This window comes from Aspergillus multicolor (genome assembly GCF_047715735.1).
Source record: "Aspergillus multicolor strain CBS 133.54 unplaced genomic scaffold BDW74scaffold_54, whole genome shotgun sequence".
Taxonomy (NCBI): domain Eukaryota; kingdom Fungi; phylum Ascomycota; class Eurotiomycetes; order Eurotiales; family Aspergillaceae; genus Aspergillus; species Aspergillus multicolor.
Genome location: NW_027396005.1, coordinates 117,479 through 141,365, shown reverse-complemented (window position 1 = coordinate 141,365; position 23,887 = coordinate 117,479). Strand labels below are relative to the sequence as shown.

The 23,887-nt window shown below is 48.8% G+C and overlaps 15 protein-coding genes across 15 annotated transcripts; 7 read left to right on the top strand and 8 right to left on the bottom strand.

Annotated features, from left to right (window-relative positions):
- Positions 1 to 87: 87 nt before the first annotated feature.
- Positions 88 to 639, bottom strand: BDW74DRAFT_184046 (DUF1761 domain-containing protein; the record flags this gene model as incomplete). Its single annotated transcript, XM_073730688.1, has 3 exons — positions 88 to 222; positions 273 to 577; positions 624 to 639. The coding sequence occupies 3 exons, from the start codon at positions 637 to 639 to the stop codon at positions 88 to 90; spliced, it is 456 nt and encodes a 151-aa protein (XP_073577906.1).
- A 434-nt stretch (positions 640 to 1,073) lies between these two features.
- Positions 1,074 to 2,129, top strand: BDW74DRAFT_119321 (uncharacterized protein). Its single transcript, XM_073721971.1, has 2 exons — positions 1,074 to 1,580; positions 1,634 to 2,129. The coding sequence occupies exons 1-2, from the start codon at positions 1,333 to 1,335 to the stop codon at positions 2,115 to 2,117; spliced, it is 732 nt and encodes a 243-aa protein (XP_073577905.1). The 5' UTR covers positions 1,074 to 1,332; the 3' UTR covers positions 2,118 to 2,129.
- BDW74DRAFT_119317 (rRNA-processing protein MPP10) lies at positions 2,129 to 4,220 on the bottom strand. Its single transcript, XM_073721970.1, has one exon. The coding sequence runs from the start codon at positions 4,184 to 4,186 to the stop codon at positions 2,141 to 2,143; it is 2,046 nt and encodes a 681-aa protein (XP_073577904.1). The 5' UTR covers positions 4,187 to 4,220; the 3' UTR covers positions 2,129 to 2,140.
- Positions 4,221 to 4,427: 207 nt separating this feature from the next.
- Positions 4,428 to 5,622, bottom strand: BDW74DRAFT_164025 (NuoB/complex I 20 kDa subunit family protein). The gene is made up of 4 exons (XM_073726193.1): positions 5,498 to 5,622; positions 5,260 to 5,452; positions 4,853 to 5,208; positions 4,428 to 4,808 (listed from the first exon to the last, which is right to left on the bottom strand). The coding sequence occupies exons 1-4, from the start codon at positions 5,538 to 5,540 to the stop codon at positions 4,714 to 4,716; spliced, it is 687 nt and encodes a 228-aa protein (XP_073577903.1). The 5' UTR covers positions 5,541 to 5,622; the 3' UTR covers positions 4,428 to 4,713.
- Positions 5,623 to 5,956: 334 nt separating this feature from the next.
- On the bottom strand, positions 5,957 to 6,971 carry BDW74DRAFT_189529 (thioredoxin peroxidase DOT5; the record flags this gene model as incomplete). The annotated part of the gene is made up of 2 exons (XM_073731993.1): positions 5,957 to 6,648; positions 6,701 to 6,971. The coding sequence occupies 2 exons, from the start codon at positions 6,969 to 6,971 to the stop codon at positions 6,314 to 6,316; spliced, it is 606 nt and encodes a 201-aa protein (XP_073577902.1). The 3' UTR covers positions 5,957 to 6,313.
- A 582-nt stretch (positions 6,972 to 7,553) lies between these two features.
- BDW74DRAFT_164021 (putative mitochondrial protein sorting (Msf1)) lies at positions 7,554 to 8,707 on the top strand. The gene is made up of 2 exons (XM_073726192.1): positions 7,554 to 8,008; positions 8,057 to 8,707. Exons 1-2 carry the CDS (start codon positions 7,856 to 7,858, stop codon positions 8,468 to 8,470), a joined length of 567 nt encoding a protein of 188 aa, XP_073577901.1. The 5' UTR covers positions 7,554 to 7,855; the 3' UTR covers positions 8,471 to 8,707.
- A 13-nt stretch (positions 8,708 to 8,720) lies between these two features.
- BDW74DRAFT_119288 (uncharacterized protein) lies at positions 8,721 to 9,937 on the bottom strand. Its single transcript, XM_073721969.1, has 2 exons — positions 9,634 to 9,937; positions 8,721 to 9,582 (listed from the first exon to the last, which is right to left on the bottom strand). Exons 1-2 carry the CDS (start codon positions 9,879 to 9,881, stop codon positions 8,847 to 8,849), a joined length of 984 nt encoding a protein of 327 aa, XP_073577900.1. The 5' UTR covers positions 9,882 to 9,937; the 3' UTR covers positions 8,721 to 8,846.
- Positions 9,938 to 10,326: 389 nt separating this feature from the next.
- On the top strand, positions 10,327 to 11,975 carry BDW74DRAFT_119282 (ethanolamine-phosphate cytidylyltransferase). The gene is made up of 4 exons (XM_073721968.1): positions 10,327 to 10,529; positions 10,582 to 10,699; positions 10,744 to 11,518; positions 11,563 to 11,975. The coding sequence occupies exons 1-4, from the start codon at positions 10,406 to 10,408 to the stop codon at positions 11,878 to 11,880; spliced, it is 1,335 nt and encodes a 444-aa protein (XP_073577899.1). The 5' UTR covers positions 10,327 to 10,405; the 3' UTR covers positions 11,881 to 11,975.
- Positions 11,976 to 12,069: 94 nt separating this feature from the next.
- BDW74DRAFT_171735 (putative para-hydroxybenzoate-polyprenyltransferase Coq2) lies at positions 12,070 to 14,756 on the bottom strand (the record flags this gene model as incomplete). Its single annotated transcript, XM_073727359.1, has 5 exons — positions 12,070 to 12,218; positions 12,264 to 12,481; positions 13,100 to 13,157; positions 13,688 to 14,607; positions 14,662 to 14,756. 5 exons carry the CDS (start codon positions 14,754 to 14,756, stop codon positions 12,070 to 12,072), a joined length of 1,440 nt encoding a protein of 479 aa, XP_073577898.1.
- A 357-nt stretch (positions 14,757 to 15,113) lies between these two features.
- On the top strand, positions 15,114 to 18,460 carry BDW74DRAFT_119158 (putative JmjC domain protein). The gene is made up of 2 exons (XM_073721967.1): positions 15,114 to 15,259; positions 15,346 to 18,460. The coding sequence occupies exon 2, from the start codon at positions 15,783 to 15,785 to the stop codon at positions 17,730 to 17,732; it is 1,950 nt and encodes a 649-aa protein (XP_073577896.1). The 5' UTR covers positions 15,114 to 15,259; positions 15,346 to 15,782; the 3' UTR covers positions 17,733 to 18,460.
- Positions 15,358 to 15,704, top strand: BDW74DRAFT_164012 (uncharacterized protein). The gene has a single exon (XM_073726191.1). It carries the CDS (start codon positions 15,387 to 15,389, stop codon positions 15,690 to 15,692), a length of 306 nt encoding a protein of 101 aa, XP_073577897.1. The 5' UTR covers positions 15,358 to 15,386; the 3' UTR covers positions 15,693 to 15,704.
- Positions 17,825 to 18,964, bottom strand: BDW74DRAFT_119125 (uncharacterized protein). The gene is made up of 4 exons (XM_073721966.1): positions 18,586 to 18,964; positions 18,472 to 18,533; positions 18,077 to 18,404; positions 17,825 to 18,012 (listed from the first exon to the last, which is right to left on the bottom strand). The coding sequence occupies exons 1-4, from the start codon at positions 18,668 to 18,670 to the stop codon at positions 17,918 to 17,920; spliced, it is 570 nt and encodes a 189-aa protein (XP_073577895.1). The 5' UTR covers positions 18,671 to 18,964; the 3' UTR covers positions 17,825 to 17,917.
- On the top strand, positions 18,795 to 19,704 carry BDW74DRAFT_164006 (cytochrome c oxidase assembly factor 1 family protein). The gene is made up of 2 exons (XM_073726190.1): positions 18,795 to 19,436; positions 19,489 to 19,704. Exons 1-2 carry the CDS (start codon positions 18,972 to 18,974, stop codon positions 19,576 to 19,578), a joined length of 555 nt encoding a protein of 184 aa, XP_073577894.1. The 5' UTR covers positions 18,795 to 18,971; the 3' UTR covers positions 19,579 to 19,704.
- On the bottom strand, positions 19,628 to 20,995 carry BDW74DRAFT_119114 (mitochondrial 54S ribosomal protein uL3m). Its single transcript, XM_073721965.1, has 2 exons — positions 19,933 to 20,995; positions 19,628 to 19,883 (listed from the first exon to the last, which is right to left on the bottom strand). The coding sequence occupies exons 1-2, from the start codon at positions 20,729 to 20,731 to the stop codon at positions 19,783 to 19,785; spliced, it is 900 nt and encodes a 299-aa protein (XP_073577893.1). The 5' UTR covers positions 20,732 to 20,995; the 3' UTR covers positions 19,628 to 19,782.
- A 265-nt stretch (positions 20,996 to 21,260) lies between these two features.
- Positions 21,261 to 22,073, top strand: BDW74DRAFT_171730 (uncharacterized protein; the record flags this gene model as incomplete). The annotated part of the gene is made up of 2 exons (XM_073727358.1): positions 21,261 to 21,858; positions 21,922 to 22,073. 2 exons carry the CDS (start codon positions 21,261 to 21,263, stop codon positions 22,071 to 22,073), a joined length of 750 nt encoding a protein of 249 aa, XP_073577892.1.
- Between the last annotated feature and the right edge of the window lie 1,814 nt (positions 22,074 to 23,887).

Here is a 23,887-nt window from a genome sequence, read left to right as displayed (position 1 = left end):
CAGAAAAGAGCTATAAAAAAACGCCGTCATAAACAGGGCTCAATCTCATAACGGCTGGGTAAATTGTGAATAGGTTCAGAAGCCTATCTAGTCAAAAGGGTTTGTGCGTGTACCCCACCAGCTGAGGAACAAACTCAGGCCGACTGTTTCAAAGACTCTAGCGACAGCACCAACGGCAACGGTGTCGAGAGGCCTCTTCTCGGTGAATATCTGGCTCACGAACTTTTCATGATCAGTACGATGTTCAGACAATGGGTAAGAGCACAGCTTACGCTGGGGGCGGAACTAGCAAAGAAAATCAAACTCCCGAGGTAGGCAGCTCCCTTGTAGCTCAAGGTGCCAGTGGCATTGATCAAGGCCGCAACTCCATAGGTCTGCACAGCGCTGCCCACAAGCGAGCTACCCCAGGCAGCGGCAGCGCCAGCGGCCTCCTTGGACTTGATAAAATCCTCCTTCGTGTTGGCTGCTTGAGCACGGTGGTATGTGTCGCCGAAAACAGGGGCCAGGATCCCCAGAGAGGCAGTATGAGTGAAGATCGTACCCGCAGCAATGGCGGAGGGCTTAACGGGGGGAAGATCTAACATGTTTAGCTCCAGCTGAATTCAGAAGAGGTCGTAACTAACAGTGGAGAGTGGCCATTTTGCTGTGTTGGTTTGTTTAGAATTCCGGTATAATTGAGAGTATGCTTATGGGGAGTGCACAGTGTCAAAAAAAAAAGGTCTACCATTAGGCCATTTATAGGGCCGTCGGCGTCAGTGACATAATGGCCATGTTTGGCGCAAGGTAAGTCACTCTGATTGCATCACGGGCCAGTTCATGGGCAAGTTTGTGACGTCGTCATGATTCAAGAGCACAGCCATTGACAACGACGCCCAGGAAGATTAGCGTTACTGTGGCTTTTGACCAATAACATCACTCAATTCTAGCCCTGGCCAGGAGATCAGGATGTGGAGGGGATCACTAACATGACGTCAATTACTTGGTATACTGAGTAGCGCGAAGATGGGTCCAGACTCCAGACCAGCTTCAGCTTTGATGTACTACTCCGGTACTTAGGTAGTTTACTCAGAACACTGGGCAGCAAAGCCATCATCTTGGTAATTGGGAATGTGATGGCGACTCTGTGCCAATAATACTACAGAGTAATCATCTTGGTTTGCGATACTACTCCGCAGATGGAACGCGGAACGTTCCGCCTGTGCACTGCACAATCATTATTAGCGGGGCCAGAAGAATTCTGGAACCCCGCGAAAAATCCAGGCAACTGCAGGTCATCAGGAGCAACCGAACAGATCCCTGCCGCCTCTCGCTTTCCGGCCAGAAATTATTTACATGGAAGACATACGCCCCGGTTCTGCTAGCTCCAATGACGCCTTTGACATAAGCGAGTCCTTGGTTCCGGCAAGGGAAATCAAACAAGCCGGTCAGAGTCATGTTTCATTTGACGGTCTCCTACAACAGCCTCTACTTCTCAAAGAGGATTTGAAAGAAGGATGTGGTGGTCAGCTATGGCCTGCTGGTATGGTTCTGTCAAAATATATACTTCGTCAACATTGCTCCGACTTGGTTGATAAAACAATGTCCGTCATCTTGCACTTAGCTTTATCATTAAGCAAAACTAACCATCGGTCAGTCTGGAGCTCGGAGCTGGAGGTGGACTTGTTGGATTAGCAGTTGCCTCTGGCTGTGCAGTTGGCCCATCGCCTATCTTTATCACCGATCAATTGCCGATGTTTCCTCTTATGGAAGCCAATATTGCGCTTAACAACCTCACGAACAAGGTCAAAGCCGCAGTGCTGGATTGGGGCACGAACATTTCCAACGACATTCCACGGCACCCCGACATAATCCTTGCGGCTGATTGCGTTTACTTTGAGCCTGCCTTCCCACTCCTGATATCGACACTGCGTGATCTTCTAGGACCGAATTCCGTCTGCTACTTTTGCTTCAAAAAACGTAGAAGGGCAGACCTTCGATTCTTGAAACTCGCCAAAAAAGCATTCCAGGTCACCGAAATCAATGATGACCCAGATGCCGAGACGTACAAGCGGGAGAATATCAATCTTCTCTCAATACGAGCAAAACACGGCGGCGGAGACTCGATAATACGTACATAGATTGGTTAATAAGAGTCAATAGCCTATAACTTCACTGCATGGGCTCCAGTCTTATCACCCATGCCAGCAACTCTACCCCCATTGATATCTGTCACGTCACCCTCTTTTCCGATCAACCTGACACCCGCCTTCTTTAGGTCAGATACGATCTGCTGCTTCTCAACTGCCTTTCCAGAACGTTGTTTTGAGCCATCACTAGACCCGTGGCCTAGCTTCTTTTGTCGCCGTCGCAGCTTTGCCTTTTCTTCCCGAGTCAATTCTTCCTTTGTAACGGGCACTCCGTTCCTCATCACGACCTCGCCGGGAGCCCTTGAAGTCTCCCCTGGCGTGTATATCTCCTGAGGAGCAAGTGTCGTAGACGTGCGCACGGCACCACCGGTAGTGGGCTGAGCATCCTCCATCGTTATTGTAGCCACATCCGTAACCACATTAATGCTTGCCTGCGGCGCTTTTGGTTTGTAGTGCCAGTTGGAAAGGGTGTCCAGTTGAGAACTTATCTCTTTCCAAAGATTGGCGACTTCGGTATGTTCCTTTAGAAGCTTTTGGTTCTTCGGGTCAACGTAATTTGAGTCTGTTGCCCGAATATGATCTGATTCGTAGAGGTCCGCGAGGCCCTGCTTTGATTTGCTGTCCTCAAGTTCGATTCGGCTCTTTTGGGTATTCTGTTGATCTGATAATCCAGGCCGGCGACGTATAACCTCATCAAATTCCTTGGCAATAATTCGCCGCTTGATCAATTCCTCGATGCTCTCGGATAATTCCGTGGTTACCACAGGTACAGGCTTCCCGATTCTTTCAAAATCCAGGTCCTCTTCGATGAGCGAGTTGACGGGTCTCTCTATTGCCCTAGCTTCGCCAGAGACCATCCATTCTTTCTTCGCCACATTTGCAGCTTCTAAACGGCGAATCTCATCAGAAATGCGCGCGCGCCGCTTCTCATGGGTCGATTTGTGAGTATGACAGTCATTGGGCTCGCCACTCTCCTCAGCTGATACCTCATCCTCGAAAAGATCGCGGCGAACATCGGCCATCGCGCGATCAATATCGTTATCAGTGATGCGCGGCTGAGTTTTGGGTAGGGGGCGTGACTTCTTGGTCGATACTTTGCGGGGCGGAGGTGCGAAGAAGTCCGCGTACATGATATCACTCGTATTAGAGAAACCTGCGCCTTCCAGAGCCGCAGCATGCGAATCGTCCTCGTCCATCTCAGAATCATCCTCGGCACCCATGTCGTCAAATGTAGGCCCGTCCTCCTCATCGCTATCGCTCATGTCATCATCCGCCTTGTCGGCTTTCTTCTGTGAAGAGAGACCAAGACCTCCTGCACCGAGGGGATCCGCGTGCCAGTTGATTTCATCGTCATCGCTCTCGTCGTCCACGTCACCCCGCGTATCCTGCCGCTCAAATTGCTCAGTTTGCTTGTTGAAGTCGTCAATAGAGAAAAAGCCATCGTTTAACCCAAACCGGTCTTGGACATATGTATCATGGTTGTCATCATCACCGCTAATTGAACTACCATCCGGCCCATGAACATCATCGTCGTCCTCGTCCAAGTCTATTTGCGACACATTCTCAACCCCAATATCTTGTTCGTCATCTTGTTCAGAACTGTCACTGTCATCCTCCGAACCAACCTTCATCTCGTCACTGAAGCTACCTTCCGCGGAGTCAATGGCATCTCGACACATCGATTCGGCATTGGATTGCTGGCCATTGACCCAAGTAGTATAGTCGCGCTGGATTTCATGGTCGGCGGAATCAAAGATACGTAGGGCTTGCTCCCAGACTTGGTCGGACGTAAACCCATCCACATATAATTGTTTCAGCCGCAAAACGGAAGCCTCGTCGTCGGACCGCTTTCGTTTTCTAAGGTTTCGCTGACGAGTAGCTTGCGAATCGCAGACTGAGCTAGCAAGGGAATCCAGGAAAATTTTCGCAGTATCTAGTACCCCAGTACGCAGCTTTTTCGTAGGGCGAAGGAAGTCCCAGGGTGTCGAAAGTGCCGGGTTTATAGGCAAAGCCGCCAGAGATGAGGTTCCAAACTCATGTTGGCCCTGTATTGAGCCCATTATGGAGAACAATGCTGCTGTAACAATGTCCGACGTGATGATGATTCAAAGCTAGTTAACCTTGAGAGATGAGGAAAAAAAGTTGATGGCGGAAAACGAAGCTAACCACTTTGGGAAGGCCCAGCCCGGCCGGAGCGGGGCGGACGAATGATAAACGGAGTAGTAACCACGGAGTAGTAGTCTAGTAGTACGCTACATGTAATTCAAAGTTCCAAACCGATTGATTCATCTATCAGTTTCAGGTGTACCTACAACTGGAGACTGGGGTAAGTACAATGCTGATAATTGGATTACTGTCGGTTCCTCAGACTAGGCTGTGATATAGGAGCTTTTCCCACGCTGTGGAAGAACGTTCATTTGATCGACCAACAGGGTTATATTCACTTTGCGACTCGGCACTAAATCAAGTAGTGACCTACGTACAAGGAAAATATTGCTTGAATTTGAATGATGCAATTGTACAAAACTTTGCGAAAGGAAATCTAAGTATGACATCGGCGGTTTGCCTTTTGAAGATAGGGAGTAAACTAACGCCGATACCACATACGAGTTATTCTGGTGTGTCTCATCTTCTTTTGAAGCTGGAAGATGCCGTACATCAGCGCCTCCGAGGTGGGTGGGCCTAGCGAGTTAGAAAGATCAAAATATAGGGAAGGACCAACATACATCCGGGAACATAGACATCGACGGGAACAATTCTATCACAACCACGGACAACTGAGTAACTGTAGTGATAATAGCCGCCGCCATTTGCACAGCTTCCCATACTGATAACCCAGCGCGGATCAGGCATTTGATCGTAGACCTGGCGGAGAGCCGGGGCCATCTTGTTTGTCAGAGTACCGGCAACGATCATTACATCGGACTGTCGTGGTGAGGCTCTGAAAATGATACCGAGACGATCTTGATCGTATCTAGGGGTGGACAGGTGCATCATCTCGACGGCACAGCAGGCGAGTCCGAAGGTCATGGGCCACAGCGAACTTTGTCGCGCCCAGTTCGCCACCTGATCAAGCGTCGTCCTTGATTCTCTTAGTTAAGAAAATAAAGGTGAGAAGTTTGAGAAATCATACAGAACATATTGCATTGCGCCCTCTTTCTTCTCCTGACTAGGCAGAGGAACCTCCCTCCGCACTTGGCCAGAAGCTGTCAGCCCTTGCCCGGCATTGCCCTGTCGTTCAAGTGCAGTTGCTGCTTTGATTGAAGAAGTTGAAAGCAGTGCCACGCGCTGGAATTGAGGAGCACAGATAGCTCGGTTTGAACGCACTTCGGACGTTAGCATGAGCATGAATTCGCTGTCTAAAAACGCACCTTGCAAAGTGCGCGGGAGCGCACGAACCGGAACTGAGAACATGATTGTTATTCAGAATGTTGGAAAGGCGAACTGAAGGATTGTCAAGAACTTGGCCACTCGTCAATTGACATTCATAATTTAGTGGTTAGTAACCTACCAGAGGTTCGAGAATCAACCCGGATTACAATCTGCGCAAATGGCCTGTGTAAACCACCGAACCGGGTTCTCGGCCAGTTAAAAACTCCCGGGCGGTCGGCAATTACAAAACTTTGGTTTTCATTGGGTTACACTAGATTAGTATGGCCACTCGACCTACAGGTTACTTTGTAGTGATATATCTATATCAAGCACTGACACAAAATATCAAGCACTAACAGTATGTATTATACTAACAGTCAACCTCGCTTGCTAATTCCAATACAAGGAACACCAGAAATACGGAAGTCTAGGTGTATATACATGTAGGACATAAAACTGATGATAAAATTGCATGAAATAGGTCCTGTTACCATATATGCACACTTATTTAGACTTTCAGAATGTTATATGTTCGCTATTTTTGAAAAAAGAGAGAATGTATTGGCTTGAGACAATGAAAAGAAGTAGGTTAGAATTTTCCAGTATAACAACAAATCCATTGCGTAATTCTTTGAAGGACATATTGTTGGTCGCAGTCCAAACAACCATGTACGCCTGCAACAACCTTCGCAAGCCCATACCAGAAATCAGTCTTCATTCCTTATAGCGAATCCGCTGAACGCTACATTAGTTGCCTTCGGACTAGCCCTCGTATCCGAGTTGCGCCTCGTGAAGAAGCAAGTCAAAGCTCTGCCTCAAACGGCTTCGCTTTCAGCCTCTTTTGGCGTGGAAAGAACCAACTGCCGCACAGCCTCCACGGTTGCATCTGGACCACCCGCCTGTAGGATAAGAACTTTGCCTGCTTTATCCATGACAAAAACTCCCCTGTTAGTCCCGCGAGGCAGCTTCTTGAACCCGATGGCGCCAATCAAGGTTGACGCGGTGTCGCAGAGGAGCGTGTACGGCAAGTTCTGCCTCGTCTTGAAGTTAGTGTTGGCTTTTGGCGAATCTACCGATAGGCCATATATAGACAGCCCGGTAGAGGTTAACTTGTCGAACCCGTCCCGAAACAGACATGCTTGCTTCGTGCCTTGTATTCATCAGTGTCTGAAGCCAGTCCGACTTTGGAGGAATAAGCTTACAGCCAGGGGTTGAGGCCTTGGGGTATGTGAACAGCACAACACCAGAATTGCTGTCATCAACGAGTGCCTTGAGCGTAGTCTTCGTGCTATCGTTTGTTTTAATCTCGCCACCAAAACCATTCAAGTCCACTACCTCGCCGACTTTCGGTATAGCTTTGGCAGATGATGGAGCTGCTGCTTTGGATGTTGTGACAGGCGCCTTGATTTTGGTCCGCTTCTGCAATGGCATTGGCGGTGCTGCTGTCGCTTTACGCTTTCGCAATTCAACCATATTGACAGTCAGTGTAGATAAAATGACGATATGGCGGAGTACTAATGCTGAAAATGGCAGAATCCTTGGCCGTTTGGATGACGGTGGTCCCTATTCCGTGCAGTATAAGCGGGGGGTTTCCTGTGTAAAAACACAACCCTTGGAAGCAATTGTCTGTGTTTCCTGGGAAGCGAGCGCTCAGATTACAGCCAAGTGCTCAATGAAGCATAGCGACTATATTTCAACAATGATAGCTCTAGAACGAGATTGATTTTATTTGAAATGTCTCATGAGACATCAGAACAACAGATGATACGATGTGTATGCGGTAGTTCTAGGGAGAATAGAGAGATATACCACAAGCATTCATTGCCTCGACATTCTTACCTGCTGTAGATCTGTATTCTGTAACTGATAATAGTCTAGAGCCCTTTATGTCTAATCCCGGAGTAGGCGTATTACCGCTCTTGTGCATGGCTCTGATATGTCAGGTGAGCAGTTGCCACCCGGGGCTATATCTCGGTTTTCTGCCGGTAAAGCCCGACGTCAGGGTGGAACCCAATCCCCCGGTCAAGACTCAAGACTCTCTCTGGAGAAGAGGCGCTCCGGACTGCACCACTAAAATTTCTCTCCCATTCCATCGCCACTTCTTCGACTCATCTCCGCCTTCGCGAACGGTCCATCAAGGGATATCTGTTATAAACCGAGTAGACTGCCTTTAAAGTATCTCTCGTTCTTTGTGTATCAACTATCCCTTGCGTTTCTTTTAAATTCTTGCTTTACCGCTCTCTCTATTGCATTCAAAATATCGATTAGCATATCCATTTGCTATCAGCTCCAAATACGACCCTCGTTCTTTAACGGGCCAAACAGACCTCTCCAGCTACAGTACTGGTTTCCTGGCAATGAAGGTGTTTTCATCAATCTGCACGTTTGACTACTCATGGGAGGAGGTCTCAACTGCAAACTGGCGGAAATACTGCCCATGGAATGATAAATCAACGCATGTTGTGGGGGTAGATACTCTGTCGCGGAGGGTGGACCCTGAAACTGGGATTGTAAGCTTTCCTCAGCGTATGTGCCCGCCGGTATCTAACCTTCTACAGTTGCGCACCGAGCGACTAATTACATGCCATCAGTCCGTCCCGCAATGGGTCTCATCGCTGTTTGGAGGTAGCCCGACTTCCCATGTCTACGAAGTTTCATACGTCGACCCTGTCTCCAAGAAAGTGACAATGTGCTCGACGAATCTCACATGGGCAAATGTTCTGAATGTACGGGAAACTGTCATATATCAGCCCTCCGCATCGACTCCTTCGTCCATGACCGACTTCCAGCAGGAAGCCAAGATTACCGCCCTTTGTGGAGGGTGGCAAAAGATCAAAAACAAGGTGGAAGAGGCAAGTGTTGAGAGATTCAGGGAAAACGCCAAACGTGGTAAAGAAGGCTTTGAAGCCGTCCTTGAAATGAGCCGACGCGTCTTCAGCGAACAGCGCGCCCTTGAGTCCAGCATGGCATGATTGGCTACACCACCTGCATCATGATACATCGAGCGTTTGCCTTGCATAACGGCGTTAATTTATTACAGCGTGTGGTTGGCGTCCTGGTTCCTTTATATTGCATATTATTTTGGTCTGCACCGCGATGACCATCACCTGTTGTCTTTGCACCACCACACTTGGTTGGTATGTGCTTCAAAAAAAAAGTTATCGATATCCCTTGTCATGCCCTTCGAGCCGAGCGACTTCGTTTTTTTTTTTTTTTTTTTTTTTTTTTTTTTTTTTTTTTCGAGGAAATACGAGAACACGATATATAGATGTACAGTATTCTATAGATTATTTGTTATGAGCTATCACCTTGAATACCAACTGTCCGTCAATCATTTCAATAGAATGGCTATCCCAGAAGGCCTCCTAAGACGACACGGCCAACCCCAGCTACCTCAATTCTAGCTGCATTCCGACTTGTGTCTTCGAACTCACGTACTATGCCCGCCACCATAATCTTTCGGATTTTAGCGTCCGCCTTGGTAAATAGCTCACCTAGTGCAACGGTGCAAACGGCAGGCGTCGAGATTAATGTCACCAGGCGTGTATAGCAATCTATCAAGACGTCGCATAGAGTTACGAAAGTCTCGAAGTAGTCCGGCTCAAATGGCAACGAAGGCGTTAGAAGATACGCGTATTCCTCGCCAGGTAAGAGCTCCGATGCTTCTGACGGTGGAAGCGCGCTCACTGAAGCAGGACCTGACATATTTTTCAGATCGGAAGGATCACTATGCTGCATGGGAAGACCAATTTCAGTTGCCGAGCTCGCCCTTCTAGCTTTTGTTCCGCCATGAGTGGCGCGTTTAAACATTTGCGGTATACGTGTTCGCGCAAGCGTAGACGACGAGCTTCCTTCTGGTGGATGTACTTGCTGAAAGGTTTCGAATTCAATCAAAAGCGCGTTTAGCGCACGCAAATATTCGCCCGACGTTGTGCTGACGTCGATTATCGCTGGGATAGATAGGCCAAGAAGCAAATAATTAACCGCACGGCGGGAAAGCTTCCTGGCATCAAAGTACGGCATCCGGCCGATGTCAGTTCGAGAATAATGGACGGTGTTGAACCAATAAATGCGCCCTTCGTGACTTAGGTATAGGTGTCAGCCCCAGAGCCTGATTACAGGTGGATAAACTCACGCTTTCCTGAGATAGTCGAGTGTAGATATTCGCTTTGTGGCCATGTCTTGAATATGCTGGTAAACTGCTGCCGCGCTCTGCGGACCGAGAGACCCCCCGCCACTCATTAATGGGGGAGGAATCGATGCGGGCGCAGCTTCGTGGCCTATGGATTTATTCGTATCTCTGCGGGTTAGGGTGGGTGCGAACGTCGAGGGAAGCATATCAATGGTTTTTCCAAAGGAGCCTTGGCCCCTACCAGCGGACATAGTGAGGTAGTTTTCAGCGTACTGCGTATATGCTTAAGATGCTGCCAGTGATGAAAACGTTGTTTTCAATAGGCCATAGAATAATGCGCTTAATTATTTGATAAGATCAGTTCTCCACCAAACCCCTGACCGAGCCACGGCCAGAACCTACCGCTCGTCCCCGCACTAAGCCACGATAGGCACTAAGTTTTCTACAGGCCCCAGGGTCTCCCATTCTTTGACGATTTTGTATGGAACAGTAGATATGTATTCGAATGATCTGAAGTGGACATATTCTCATGTGAGAATACGATGTAATTATCGCCAGCCGTAAGTCCTCAGACAGTAGAAGTTAGGTATTGGTTTTACCGGTACTAGCGGGCGGTCAATGATGTTCTCCGCAATCAATGCCCCTCGCCCCTATATCTACTACCCCTCAATCAACTATCTTTGATCGAGTAAATACCTAGCCACCTGTGCGTACTCCTGAGGTATCTCAATAGCCTCTCTGCCCATTAGACCACGAGTACCGCCAAATCACATATATGGAAAATTCCCCTGAGGAAATGATCCCACGACGCGGGGAATGGCCCGTTGATCCTCAAGATGATGTTGCAATATCAGACAAACGTGTGTGGGTAGATGGTTGCTTCGATTTTAGCCACCATGGTATGAAACTTCTGCCTAGGTCAACTGAATATCTATACTCACATATCTGTAGGACACGCAGGAGCTATGCTCCAAGCTCGTAGACTGGGCGACGAACTCCTCGTTGGCGTACATTCTGACGAAGCGATCCTGGAAAACAAAGGCCCCACGGTCATGACACTGGAAGAGCGGTTGGTATTTTGCAATGGGCCATAATCATTACTAACGTGAACAGGATTGCTGCAGTGGAGGCATGTCGCTGGGCGACCAAGTGCGTCCCTCATGCCCCGTATGTAACGTCGCTACCTTGGGTCTCACACTACGGGTGCAAGTACGTTGTACATGGAGACGACATCACATCGGACAGTAATGGTGATGACTGTTATCGATTTGTCAAGGCTGCTGGTCGCTTCAAAGTAGTCAAGAGAACCCCCGGCATATCTACCACTGACCTCGTTGGCCGCATGCTTCTTTGTACTAAGGGCCATTTTGTCAAGAATGTGAAAGGCACATTGTCTGGGACAGAGGGCTCCGGCAACGCAGAAGAGCGCGCACAGCATGCTTCGTACCTCCAGGAACGGCTCAAAGATTACGCCACCGATGAAACCGGCTTGCAGCCTGGTCCTCATGTCTGGGTTTGGGAAGGCTCGAATACCGCAAAGCTCCAAGACACGCTTGACGAATCTGGAAATTTCGATAGTCTCGTTAGTGGGAAGCCCCCAAAACCGGGGCAGCGGATTGTCTACGTTGATGGAGGGTTTGACCTTTTCTCATCCGGCCATATTGAGTTCCTCCGCCAGGTCCTCGCAATTGAAGAATCCGAAGGTCGACAACGCGGCTGGTATGAAGAGATCCAAAAAAAACAGAGGCTTGAATCCCACGGGGAAGATTATGGACCGGCTTATGTCGTGGCAGGTGTTCATGATGATGATGTGATAAATCACTGGAAAGGACTGAACTATCCCATCATGAACATTTTCGAGAGAGGCCTATGTGTTCTTCAATGTCAAGTAAGAAAACCCGTTCTTTATTGTGATCAAGGCTAATAATTTAGTACGTGCACGCTGTGGTCTTCTCTGCCCCGTTCTCCCCCAGTCAGCCATACCTCGAAACAATGCCACTAGGTGTGCCCGACGTTGTCTATCACGGCCCTACCACCTTTATCCCCCTTACCTATGATCCGTACGCTGCTCCTAAACGCATGGGGATCTTCCGCGAGACAACCGATCACGCTTTTCAGCACGTGAATGCGGGCGAAATAGTTGAACGCATTCTCAGAAGCAGAGAAGCTTACGAAGCAAGGCAGCGGGCGAAGCTGCAGAAGGCAGTGGTTGAGAATCAGGTAAAGTCCAGGGAGGCTGAATTGACATGAGCGGCCTGGCGAATAGCTGCAATAAATGATAAGCCAGAGAAAACGCTATGTCCTTCTCGGCCCAAACCCCGACAACTGCATGTGACATGAGCATAGGAGGGAAATATTCTTCATGGACACTAGAATAATACAGACGACATACATTACAATAGCATAGACGACAAGTGGGAACCAGTTGCTATACTCATTCTATTCGGCTACCAGGACGCCCTTCTCTTCCAAAAGTTTTGAGAGCTCGCCGTTCTGATGCATTGACATCAAGATATCACAGCCACCAACAAACTCCTTTTCTAGGTAAAGTTGGGGGATTGTAGGCCAATCCGAGTATTCCTTGATCCCTAAACCAATTAGCCATAAGCAAGGTATCGTAGTAATATGCATACCTTGCCGCAACTCTGGATCCTCCAGCACATTGAAAGCAACGAACTTCTTTGGGTCAACACCTTGCAAGCCCAGAATCTGAATGCTAGCGCGTGAAAATCCACATTGCGGAGTCTCAGGCGTCCCCTTCATGAAGAGGACGACAGGTGCGGATGCGACTGCTTTATCAATCGCTGCTTTCGTCTCGGTTGAGAGAAGGCGTCCATGGAGGATGGACGGACTCTGGTTCGAGAATTGCGGCGAGACCGGAGGTCGGAATAGCGACCGTCGAAGTGTCTGGGATGATGGGGTCAGCGAGGTCGAGATCATGTTTATCCGCAAAGACCTAACATACGGAAGGGAAGGCCGTTCTTGAAAACATTATGGCTATTGAATGTTGCGAAACTAAATTGCCTTGATCATGAGCAGAGTTATCGGTAATTATCCTGTATATCACTGGCTGCATCACGTGTCGTTTATACATTTCTAATCGTTGCCACTTCCCACTTCTCCGCAATTCTTCCATTCCTCATAACTACGACTGGAGTACGTACGTCTTTCCGTACATTCTATCGATTCTTAACTGGCCCTTCCGCAACCCGAATCCAGAATTCGGGCGCTTGACTTTTTACACGGACCATGAACACGGCGAGTATTCCATTTTTTGCTAAGCAGCATCTAGATGATGATAAGCTCCATATCCTTCTCGCAGCTAGTGGATCCGTGGCCACGATCAAGCTTCCGAACATAGCTGAGGCTCTTGGCCGCCATCAAAATGTATCGGTCCGAATCGTCGTGACCAAGTCCGCGGAGAAGTTTTTGGTCGGCCAAAGTCTGGAGCAACCCGTTCTTGAAAGACTACGCCAACTTCCCGGCGTTGACGGGATATACCGCGACGAAGACGAGTGGAAGAAACCCTGGGTCCGTGGGGAGCCAATCTTACATATTGAATTGAGAAAATGGGCACATTTGCTGTTAATTGCTCCTCTTTCTGCGAACACAATGGCCAAGATGGTTGTCGGTATCGCAGATAATCTCCTTCTCTCAGTTATCAGAGCCTGGGACACGACTGGATTGGTAGACCTTAAGGCCAGAAAGCCTCTTGTCTTCGTCGCTCCCGCGATGAACACTGCAATGTGGGCTCATCCAGTCACAGGAAAACAGCTCACGATATTACGAGACGAATGGGGCTGGGGTGCTTCCAACAAAGATGGCTGGGTTTATCTTCTTCAACCCATAGAGAAGTCCCTTGCTTGTGGCGATACAGGCAACGGTGCTATGATGGATTGGAGAGATATAGTTGAGGTCGTGGAGGATTATGCGGGCTTGAAAACGACACGCCAGGTGCCTAGAAATGGTTGAGTCGACGGGGCAATTGTGAGTCAGTGGTCGTTCCTGCCCCGAGTTCGGCGCGTGAAGTATTCCAGAAGCATGCCCAAAGAAATACCTCCGCCGGTCAACAAGCAGCCATTTTTGAACCACCACCAGCAGCTTTGAGTACTTTTTAGGTGCACCTTCCGGATCATGATCCCTAAGGTGAAGGCGGCGCTACCGCAGCTGCCGATAAAAAAGACCGGACTGGCACCGGCTGCGACTCCCGCAGCAGCAAGTAGAGCCACCTGGGCCATTGCCAAACCAGAGAGTACGGCCTTTGTATTATGTTCGTGTCGAAGGGCAATTGACTTGATCCCAGCGGCAACATCGTCTTTGATGTCCATGTGCGCGTATATCATATCGTATAAAATAGTCCAGGAGACGCAGCTGGCATATAGAGCGGCGGCGGCCATCAAAGCATCTGATTCAGCAACAAGGTCAATTCCCAACGCCGGAAATCCCATGATAGCGCCCCAGGAAAATGTGAGACCTAAGACGGCCTGAGGATAATAAGTCACGCGTTTGGCGAGAGGATAAGACCCGACCAGGAACAGGCTTGGAATCCCGTACCAAAGGCATTGGTATGGGAATTGCAGCAGAATCCCCAGCCCAGCCAAAAGTTGAGTACCAGTGAAAACAAGTGCTTTACCTGGCGGTATGGCACCCCTCGCGATGGGCCGGAATCTTGTGCGCTCAACATAAGGGTCCAAGTTTCTATCCCAAAGGTCATTTATTGCACAACCGGCCCCTCGCATAATAAGAGCACCGGCGAAAAAGAGACCAGTAGTTCCAAGGACTTGAGGAATTGGAATTGCGGGCGCCATGGTCGCTGCAAGAAGTGTGGAAAACGCACATGGGAAGAATAGATAGTATGTTCCTGCAGGCTTATCGAGCCTTACCAGCTCGGCGTACGGTATCCATGATTGAGGAAGTGAGGCAACCAGTCCCTTTTGCGGAGGAACGTATTGAGCCGGTACCTTTGATGAAGACGTACTCAAAGCCCTTGTGTGGGATCGGCTCGATTGAAGCGTGGTTGTGCCCAGATACGTAGACTTTTTGGCAGCCGTGTTCAATGCACGGTTGCTTCGTATTCTCCGACAGCAACCGCGAAAAGTCGAGTGCTGGAAAATATGCAAAGACATCGTGCTGGTTGATATCAATCGCTTCACGAACGCTTTCAGACAGAGGTTCGACTTCCGATCCTATATTGCCAGCTTCAGGTACTTGTAACTCACTATGTCGCAAGTCGGAAGCGAAAGTTGATCAAATAGGGCGCATTGTGCAATTATCGTTGAGAGGATAAGATTCTGGAGGGATCAATCGGGCGCCTGTATGTAATATGCGAAGTACTCCGTATAGGCTTCGAACTTGATTCGAGGGGAGTGAAAACAATAAAGTCACGTGAAATTGCATTTGGGGTCGCGATCCGCGTGTCCTCGATTAGGAATAGCTTCACTTTTTGCGGTAGGCGTACGTCGCAGTGTTCGCGGCGCAGACAACAGCAAAAGAGGAAAGCGGATGTCAATCTGCTTACTAGGTAGCACCTAATGTCCCTTCGAGGCGCTTGACTATGATAGTTTGTGTCCTTTACAGGCACCCTGATCACGCCGGTTCTTATAATGGTTCGATATCCTCTGGTATCTAGGTGCGACACTCACGATATGCGGCTTATGAATCAGTCTTTTCATGCTTCCGGTCTTCTCGCTTCATGTACTAATTTGTTTTGTTCAGCACATGCCTATTGCTGTCATACCTTCGACTAGTGCAAGAAAATGCCGGCTCAACGGCCCCGTGCGGCCTTCGAACCAATATCCCCGACTCTAGACGTTGAGGACCTTGTAAAGTCGTCACCTAACTTTGAAGATGCAGTGCGGATTCACTGCGATGCTATCGATGAGAATGGACTTGAGAACTTCGAAAAGCTTGTCCTTCTCCATGTCATTGTCCGTGGGCTGCCTCTCGTTGTAGAGGGCTTCGACAAGAAGCTCGACAGTGCTATCTTTTCGGAGAAATGGTTGAGAACCCACTACTCCGCGAAGAGTGAGTATTGTGGCCGAACATTTTTCATCTCGTGCTAAAGAACCTCCCTCGCTGTTATAGGAGAAGATGCTAGAGACCTTACGACTAAGAAAAGCGTACCTCTTACGATCGGTCATTACCTGAAGAACATGCCCATGCTTACAAATCAATGGAATGAGTACAACTACAAAGACGCTGGTCCTCAAAGGCTGTACCTCAAAGACATTGATTGTCCAAAGATCTGGCACGATTATTTGAAAAAAATCATACCGCCCTTCTTATTTTACCTGAACAACTCAGCGGAGCCCGGATACTACGAAGGGCCAGGCGCCAAACCCATGTCTTCTAAAAAACGGCACAGCAAGGTTGCAAAAGCTGGTGATTTGATGAGCTGCCTTCCAGAGGATATGCGCGCCGAAAATCTGATGTGTTACATTGGCCACGAAGGAACATTCACGCCAGCACACCAAGAGATGTGTGCAAGTCTTGGCCAAAACCTGATGGTTGACGCGTCCGATGACTCGATTGAAAACGGGAGGCCCACGAAACCGGGCTCTTCAATATGGTTCATGACCAGCAGCAAGGACCGAAATTCTGTGGCGGAGTACTGGATGTCTATGTTGGGCCATGACTTAAACATCGAAGATCACTTTGCGCAAATAAACGCATGGCGAGGGGCCCCGTTTACCACATATATTGTTGAACAGCGGCCAGGCGACTTCATCCTTGTACCGCCCTTGGCGGCGCACCAGGTCTGGAATCGTGGGACACGGACGATGAAAGTTGCGTGGAACAGAACGACTGTAGAAACGCTCGAGAGGGCAGTGAACGAAGCACTGCCGCATGCTAGGCTGGTGTGTCGTGATGAGCAATATAAGAACAAAGCCATAGTGTTCTACTCGCTCAAGCAATATTCATCACTTCTCGATGGTGCTGATGCCAATGCCAGCCATGCGAGAATTCAACAGCTGCAGACTGAATTTGAACAATTGTTTTCCCTCTACACTCAGATACTGCTCTCGGAATCGTTTTCACCGGCCGCGTCCAGAGACAAAAACGTTGAATATATTCCGTTTGATAGCAACGTCACTTGCGCCTACTGCAGAGGGAACATCTTCAATCGATTTCTGACGTGTTCGTCCTGTGCCATAACATCCACCGGCGATGAACTCCCTTATGACATCTGCATGGAATGTTATGTGATGGGCCGCAGTTGCGCGTGCATCTCGAAACTTAAATGGGTTGAGCAATTCAAATGGGAAGAACTCGTGGGAAAGCACGAAACTTGGAGGCAGCAGCTTCTTAGATTTGATCCCGATCTTGGCAAAAAATACCGACCCTTGCGGGTAGAGAGGGAAGAAATGGGCAAGCGAAGCTTGGCCCATATTTGCCAGGACGAACTGAAGCGACGCCCGTGGGTTGATATCACGAAGCCCAAGCCGGTTGTCGAAGAGGCTGCCGAAGAGCCCAGCGAGCCAGAAGATGAGAACCGTCCGGCAAAACGAAGGAAGAAATCAAAGTCAAAAGCACCGCGATGCCACATATGCAGATATGTTGAGCCCGAATGGAAACTTGCTTCCTGTTCGAATACTAAATGTTCCTTAAGATACTGCTATGGCAGTCTATACAGGGCATTCAATATATTACCGCAGGAAGTCTTAGAAACCCTCAAGTGGGAGTGCCCTAAATGTCGGAAATTCTGCAGTTGCGGCGCTTGTCGAAAAAATTCCAAGATGACACCATTCGAACCTACATGCATCTCGCTTGGGCACGACACGAGCAAAGTTGCGGATATTCGCAGCGTGGAGAGTTTAGTGGACTTCAGGCACTCAAACCTCAGCTGGTTGAAGAAGGCGGGCAGTGACGAGCTGGGCCGTCTTAGGAAACATCAAGAGAAGGCTGACGCTAAGCGCAACCAAGCCCTGGAGGACAATTCGATACGTTTGGAATCGTACCAAGATTTATCCCAGGACCCCGACTATAATCAACTAGAGTTGGCACAGGTCGCACAAGCCGCATATTACGCGGACTACGCGGATATTCCTGTCGATCCGGCGCTCGAAACCTCACTTCTCGCGCCTAATGACACTCGAGGGTAACTTTGCAATGCGGGCTTCGGTCTTTCACAGGCGAGTGACAGTTTAATACACGGATGACTTTTGAAAATGTATTCCTCATGAATAGCTGATCTGGTACGCTTCAATTGACTAGATTGGGGGCATGTCAATGAGTCATAAAGGACAAGCAATTGGCGATCTCAGACACTAAGGTTGGTTCTTCCATACTAAGCTCCTTTATACTCATACCGAAGATCCTCCAACGGCTTGATGTCAACAGATGCCATGACTTGGCGCACAAACAAGATAGTTATAAGCAAGGCTGTGACATGACGCATAAGCTGCCATTCTTCCGACTGCCATAGGAGTAGTGAGAAAGGACATACCAGCGGGTACAAGGTAAATAACAGGATGGATCTCGGTAGAGGTCACTGGGGGAAAGAGATAAGCCATTCCGAGAAGAACACATATTCCAGTGTTTCCCGGAAGTAAATATCTCCGCGCGTACTGGCGGAGATCTGGAGATCGCATTGGCCTTTTGCCTTTTGGATCTGGGCGTCGTGGCGGCACACTGCTAATCGTGTATGCTGTAGCTGCGAGCGACAAAATGCCGAGAAGAGACAAAAGTGGTGCCAACAAACCTGACGCTCTTGAGGATAGCAGCGATGGGATAAACACTATGGTAGATAAAAGGGGGAGTGCGGCGAATATAAGCTGTATATTACGCTCAGTGCCTGTTGTAGTCCCCAAGGTTGCATAGAAAAGGGCGGGGTGTAGTTACGCTGTAATAAGAGTCTCGTTCCTCATTCTGTCTTTTCAGAAGTCTGATCACGCTTTCTTGCTCTAGAGACGTGCGTCAGAAAGCAATTTATTGATAGTGTCACCTTTGTCAAACCTTCTTCATCTAGTTCCTCGCGATCATCGTCGTCACCCGAGTCGTCTGGATAGCGAAATGTTCTGCGAAGTCTCGTAGAAGCCATTCAGTTAAGCAGGCAAAAGATACGTCATCAAAGGTTCCCACACAATACCTAGCAAGCCGAAGATTGGTCGGATTGAAAGATCGCTAGGTACATACGTGATGTTATAATACGGAGCATAAACCTCTATAAACCTCACCTCACTGCGCTACCGTACATTGGTTGTTGAAGTTTGCTATGTTTGATTCTCAACTCCGACTTTCCACTCCAACTTCCGCTCCGCCAGCTCCGACTTTGACTGTTTTACCAGCTTCCTATAATCAGACCAATCGCCTGACCTCTGACAGTCCATCAATCTCAACAAATGGTTTTCCAAAATGTCCGAAGGCGCATCGGCGTCCCGCGACTCCCCACAACCACATCCCGACTCACTCCCTATCGCACGCTCATCCCCGCGCCTGCGGCCAATTCCGGTCCCATAACAGAACGGCGAGCAGACCGCGAGCTTCCAAACATAAATCCTGAAGGCCGACGATGGATACGGACCTTGCCCATTTTCGCGGTCGTGGTGGGCGCTGCCATGCTCGGCATTTTCAATTACCAAAAATCCTCGTCGAGTGTCGTAAGCAGCACATTATACGCTCTTCGCACATCACCGCGTGCGCGCGAAATTTTGGGGGATGAAATCTACTTTGCGCAGAAAATTCCGTGGATCAGTGGAGAGATGAACCAGCTGCACGGGCGGATCAATATCTCTTTCTGGGTTAAAGGGACGAAGGCCCAGGGAAAGATGACGTTTAAGAGTATCAGGCCCGATCGGATGAGTTTTGTGAGTTCCCATCCTGATCTCGAGGGCGACATCTAATATAATCACCCCTTAGTTTCGCACCGAGGAATGGAGCCTGGAGACGGAGGATGGCTCAGTGATCCAGCTACTTGATGACAACCACGACCCATTTCGCCAAGAGTAGACAGGCTGCAACAAGCGCAGCCCCATGTCTCTGTATAATTGGATTCCCCACCATGAACATTAGCTTAAGGCGTTTGTTTATGCATCTATTCTTTGTAGCGAACCTTAAAGACCAATGCTTTGAGGAATGGATATCATTTGTGTGACGCCGCTCTAGAAACAAAAGATATAATAGTACATTTTCAACAAGAGAACCGATTAAAAATTATGTCGACGCTTCAACAGTGGTCTCCAGGATTTTCGGCCACGGCTTCTTGATAGCATCCTGTATCCTGACGACGCATCCTTTGGGGCCGCTCACAGAACCTAGTATGGTGATTAGCTTGGCTGGGGCGAGATGTAAGTTAATACATACCATTGACCAGAACCAGCCCGTTCTCCGCATCGACCTTGAGAACTTTCAAGTTTTGCACCGTGTTCTGCTCATTCCCCATATTTCCCGCCATCTTCTTTCCAGGGTAGACTCTTGAACCACCGCCTTGACTAGGACCAGCAGAACCAAGCGAACGATGCGTCAAACTGACACCGTGACTGCGATCTTGGCCGCCAAAACCGTGCCTCTTCATTACACCAGCAAAGCCCTTACCCTTAGTATTCGATCTTGCATCAACATACTGGCCTTCCTGGAACCAATCCGCACTGACAAGTTCGCCGATAGGCAGCAATCCGCTCTGATCCTTCACCCGGAACTCAAACACATGTCGCTTCGGCGAAACGCCTTGTCCAGAATAATGGCCTAATAGCGCCTTGGTCACATTGCTGGGGTGCTTCCACCCGGCGCCTATTTGCACAGCATGGTATCCGTGCACATCGACTGTTTTGTGCGCGATGACCTGGACACGGTCAAGCTGCAGAACCGTACACGAGATGCGCTTCCCTGTCTCCGGATCAAAGATGGCCGTCATTCCTTTCTTAATCGCAATGGCACCGGTACGAAGCGGAAGCGTGTTTGCTTTTCGCTCGAGGGCTGCGGCGGGCGACGACTTGAGGACGGGGAGGTCGGGCCCATCATTGAATTTCGAGTGCTTTGGAGGGTTCAAGGAGCGGATGCCGAAGGCACGGATGGGGACGGCATTTTGGGCGGTCAATCGCGGTTTAATGGCGCTAAAAATTGAAGGCAGTTGCACCAGTCTCCTTGATAGACGCGGGGGCATGGTGAGAATCGGTTTGCGGTATAATTGCGGTCGTTGTTGTATGTCAACTGGGGAGAAATTTTGGACAGATGCTCCGGAGGCGGTGAGTTGGTGCCTCGAGGTTAAGGCATATCTCGCAGTCACAGTCGGCGAGGAGCGTAAAATAAGCTCTGTAAAGCCATTTGTTTGCGAATAAGAATGTTTTGGTCAAGATTGCTCCATCAATTAGACCATCTGTTATCTATATGTAAGTCCTGTCGGTGTGAAATCTAACTCCGGCGCAGGTGCAGATGTTGTCCCGACATATCCGCCATTACCTCCGACCCGAAGCTTATATTTTTCTCTGCGTCATCTCCTCTTTGACAAACATATCTGTTTGTTTCCTCAATCTTGATCTACTCGACATCTATCAGTCTCTTATGTCATATTGTACAAGAAGGCAATACAGCTGCTCCGCCACCACCCACCGCTCCTCCTCAGGGCAGAAAAAAATCAACAAGAGAGAGAAAAAAGACCCAAGCTCCCTTGAACGGGCCTCTTCTATACAGTAATGTCTTTACAAAACCCACTCAGACGCTGGGCCCTCCAACCCATTAACTCCAATATATTCAACTTGTTGTCTACAAGCACAACAATGCGCTTCCCGATGCGCCGATCATTCTCCCTTGCACATGCGCAAACACAGCTCTTCAAAAGTCAGAAGAAACAAATGCCCTCACCGAGATGGCTCGAGCAATCGCAATGGAAATTGCAGAACGCTATTTTTCGCTGCCGAATCCGCCGATCCTTCCACACCACTCGCCCAGGATCCAACAAGTCCTCAGGCCCCGGATACACATATCAGTCGCCTAACCCGACGCCTTCGCTCTCGCAGCGCCTCAAGACTCTCTCCCGCGAGTACGGCTGGTCTGCGCTTTGGATCTACCTCTTTCTCTCGGCGCTGGATTTTCCTTTCTGCTTCGCGGCCGTCAAGCTCCTTGGCGCAGATAAAATTGGGCATTACGAGCATGTTATTGTGGAAAGCTTCAAGGGAGCCGTGAATAAGGTTTGGCCGGGGGCCTTTGGCGAGTCAAAAGACGAGAGCGCGGACACTGAAGCTGAGGCTGTTGAGAAGAATAAGATGAAGAAAGGGCCGGTTGAGGAGGCCAGTATGTTTTCTTTCACCATTTCCCTACTTTTACAAGTGACATGCTAACCATGGACTCTACCAGGCTTATGGACCCAGCTTGCTCTCGCTTATGCTATTCACAAGAGCTTCATTTTCGTGCGTGTGCCTTTGACGGCGGCGATTACGCCCAGGGTCGTCAAACAGCTTAGAAGATGGGGTTGGGATGTGGTTAAAGGCAAGCCCAAAGCCAAATAGCGAATGACATTGGCCCTTTCTGTATTGGCTTACCTCAGCATACACCTTTATTGTCCCTTATTGTTTGTTGCATAGCGCTGTACAACTAGACATTGCACTCGTTTTGTATATTACACTGTACATCAGTTAGATCTAATCCCTCCACTCCGTTTTTGCTACTGTGTATCAATCAAACTGGGATTCATCAACACAAACAATATAGAGAACAAGGAATAGAAATGAAAAAGAACTTAAGCCCACGTCTAGCTCACTCATGACATGCGACAACGGAGTAACCAATGCTTGCAATTAGACAAATGTTGCACATGAGAATGTCTGAATCCAACGTGCTAGGTCCCCGATGACAGAAAAGAGAAGACGCCGGCAACTGAGGATCATGATCTTCGCTCCTGGAAATATGACGAGAAGATGAAAGTATGAGCATGAAGCAGAACAGGTATTATTATATGGGGTATAGGTAGGATAAAGTATAAAAGACAATGATTACATATCAATCATGTCATTGAACCTCAGAATGCCGTTAGCCTTCATCAAGCCATTGACGCCTTCAGGCATGCGGTATGCCAATTCAGCAACGCCCATTGAACCCGAAGCTGACAAGGCTTGGGTCTCCGGTTGTTCGGCTTCGTCGGAGGTGTCCGCTACAAGTACAAGACCGAGTTCCTTAATAGTTGCCACCAAAGCTGGTACAACATTCTATCGGACGTTAGCTATAGAAATTGAGATAAAGCGCCAAACGTACCAAGAGACTAGAACGGCATATCAGGCCCATGAAGTTGTTGCTCTGTGCTACACGGGCCGATTCCTTGATCGACATTGATGCTCGGCCGCTGCTGTCGACATCAGGATGAGTCCCAGCATTACGGGCCAGATCACGAAATTGACCAAGATCGTTGCAGAGAAGAACGGGGTCTGGCGATTAGCAGACGATACCAAAAACATAGAAGAAAAGCTTACAGTTCGGTTGTTTCCAGTTCAAGGCAACGCAGATATTGGCGTTATAAGATGTAAATACGATCGAGCGCATGAATTCCGGATTCTTGTCGCGTGCAATACGCGCATGATCAAAGACGACCGTTAGAATGGCGTCGGCAAATGTATTGACATCCGTCATAGACGTCATATTCAACGCTTGCTCTTCAGCAGCTGATGGATAGAGAATAGACAGGTTGACATTGACATCGACCGAAAGGTGCTGGAAAACATCGCGCAATGATAAGAACGATGCAGCAAGTATTCGATGGGTAAGGGCCAGGTCATCGGAAGCACGTGTCTGCAGAAACTGTAAAATTTCTGGGCGGCTAACATTTTTTTCCCCGCCAATTGCTTGAAATTCGGACAAGGTGAGATGGCAAATCGGAATGTCAATGCCATAGTGTTTCACTGTATATTGCGGATGGACAACTGGTACCTTGTCCCTTGTAAGTTGTACGAAAAGTTGTATGTGATCTCCCGACAAGCTGGATCCAGTGACTAGGCCACTGTGGTCAGATTCGCCAGTGCTTGTCGCCTTCCAGTATGTCGCAAAATGCGTGATCTCAAGAGGATCACCATGGTATGGTTTGATGACTTGAAATCCGAATCGGAGCTGCCCAATGGCCCGTAACCGGGGATCGAAAAGTGGCAGGCAACAGGAACCCGCGCTGGACTTTTCCGCCCTGAATACTGTTGGGAGGGCGACAGTCTTTGCAATCACCTTAGAGCCGAATGTGGGGAAGATTTCAAAATCAACGGTAAAAGTTTGCAACGTATCGACATGGAAGGAGATCATTCGCGAGTCTTCCTGGATCGGGAGCATCACGGTTCGCGGAATC

What these genes read in the sequence shown, in the direction of transcription:
- BDW74DRAFT_119321 (XM_073721971.1), top strand. Translation starts at nt 1,333, where the DNA reads ATGGAAGACATACGCCCCGGTTCTGCTAGCTCCAATGACGCCTTTGAC. An exon ending in GACTTGGTTGATAAAACAAT is followed by an intron (nt 1,581 to 1,633) that starts GTCCGTCATCTT and finishes ACCATCGGTCAG; the next exon opens with TCTGGAGCTCGGAGCTGGAG.
- BDW74DRAFT_119317 (XM_073721970.1), bottom strand. Translation starts at nt 4,186, where the DNA reads ATGGGCTCAATACAGGGCCAACATGAGTTTGGAACCTCATCTCTGGCG.
- BDW74DRAFT_164025 (XM_073726193.1), bottom strand. Translation starts at nt 5,540, where the DNA reads ATGTTCTCAGTTCCGGTTCGTGCGCTCCCGCGCACTTTGCAAG. An exon ending in GCTCCCGCGCACTTTGCAAG is followed by an intron (nt 5,453 to 5,497) that starts GTGCGTTTTTAG and finishes TAACGTCCGAAG; the next exon opens with TGCGTTCAAACCGAGCTATC. An exon ending in GGCGCAATGCAATATGTTCT is followed by an intron (nt 5,209 to 5,259) that starts GTATGATTTCTC and finishes AAGAGAATCAAG; the next exon opens with GACGACGCTTGATCAGGTGG.
- BDW74DRAFT_164021 (XM_073726192.1), top strand. Translation starts at nt 7,856, where the DNA reads ATGAAGGTGTTTTCATCAATCTGCACGTTTGACTACTCATGGGAGGAG. An exon ending in TGGACCCTGAAACTGGGATT is followed by an intron (nt 8,009 to 8,056) that starts GTAAGCTTTCCT and finishes AACCTTCTACAG; the next exon opens with TTGCGCACCGAGCGACTAAT.
- BDW74DRAFT_119288 (XM_073721969.1), bottom strand. Translation starts at nt 9,881, where the DNA reads ATGTCCGCTGGTAGGGGCCAAGGCTCCTTTGGAAAAACCATTGATATG. An exon ending in CTCGACTATCTCAGGAAAGC is followed by an intron (nt 9,583 to 9,633) that starts GTGAGTTTATCC and finishes CCTATACCTAAG; the next exon opens with TCACGAAGGGCGCATTTATT.
- BDW74DRAFT_119282 (XM_073721968.1), top strand. Translation starts at nt 10,406, where the DNA reads ATGGAAAATTCCCCTGAGGAAATGATCCCACGACGCGGGGAATGGCCC. An exon ending in CTTCGATTTTAGCCACCATG is followed by an intron (nt 10,530 to 10,581) that starts GTATGAAACTTC and finishes ACATATCTGTAG; the next exon opens with GACACGCAGGAGCTATGCTC. An exon ending in TATGTGTTCTTCAATGTCAA is followed by an intron (nt 11,519 to 11,562) that starts GTAAGAAAACCC and finishes CTAATAATTTAG; the next exon opens with TACGTGCACGCTGTGGTCTT.
- BDW74DRAFT_164012 (XM_073726191.1), top strand. Translation starts at nt 15,387, where the DNA reads ATGCCGGCTCAACGGCCCCGTGCGGCCTTCGAACCAATATCCCCGACT.
- BDW74DRAFT_119158 (XM_073721967.1), top strand. Translation starts at nt 15,783, where the DNA reads ATGCCCATGCTTACAAATCAATGGAATGAGTACAACTACAAAGACGCT.
- BDW74DRAFT_119125 (XM_073721966.1), bottom strand. Translation starts at nt 18,670, where the DNA reads ATGGCTTCTACGAGACTTCGCAGAACATTTCGCTATCCAGACGACTCG. An exon ending in CGAGGAACTAGATGAAGAAG is followed by an intron (nt 18,534 to 18,585) that starts GTTTGACAAAGG and finishes GCACGTCTCTAG; the next exon opens with AGCAAGAAAGCGTGATCAGA. An exon ending in AACGAGACTCTTATTACAGC is followed by an intron (nt 18,405 to 18,471) that starts GTAACTACACCC and finishes CGTAATATACAG; the next exon opens with CTTATATTCGCCGCACTCCC.
- BDW74DRAFT_164006 (XM_073726190.1), top strand. Translation starts at nt 18,972, where the DNA reads ATGGTTTTCCAAAATGTCCGAAGGCGCATCGGCGTCCCGCGACTCCCC. An exon ending in GGCCCGATCGGATGAGTTTT is followed by an intron (nt 19,437 to 19,488) that starts GTGAGTTCCCAT and finishes ATCACCCCTTAG; the next exon opens with TTTCGCACCGAGGAATGGAG.
- BDW74DRAFT_119114 (XM_073721965.1), bottom strand. Translation starts at nt 20,731, where the DNA reads ATGCCCCCGCGTCTATCAAGGAGACTGGTGCAACTGCCTTCAATTTTT. An exon ending in CGGGCTGGTTCTGGTCAATG is followed by an intron (nt 19,884 to 19,932) that starts GTATGTATTAAC and finishes TCACCATACTAG; the next exon opens with GTTCTGTGAGCGGCCCCAAA.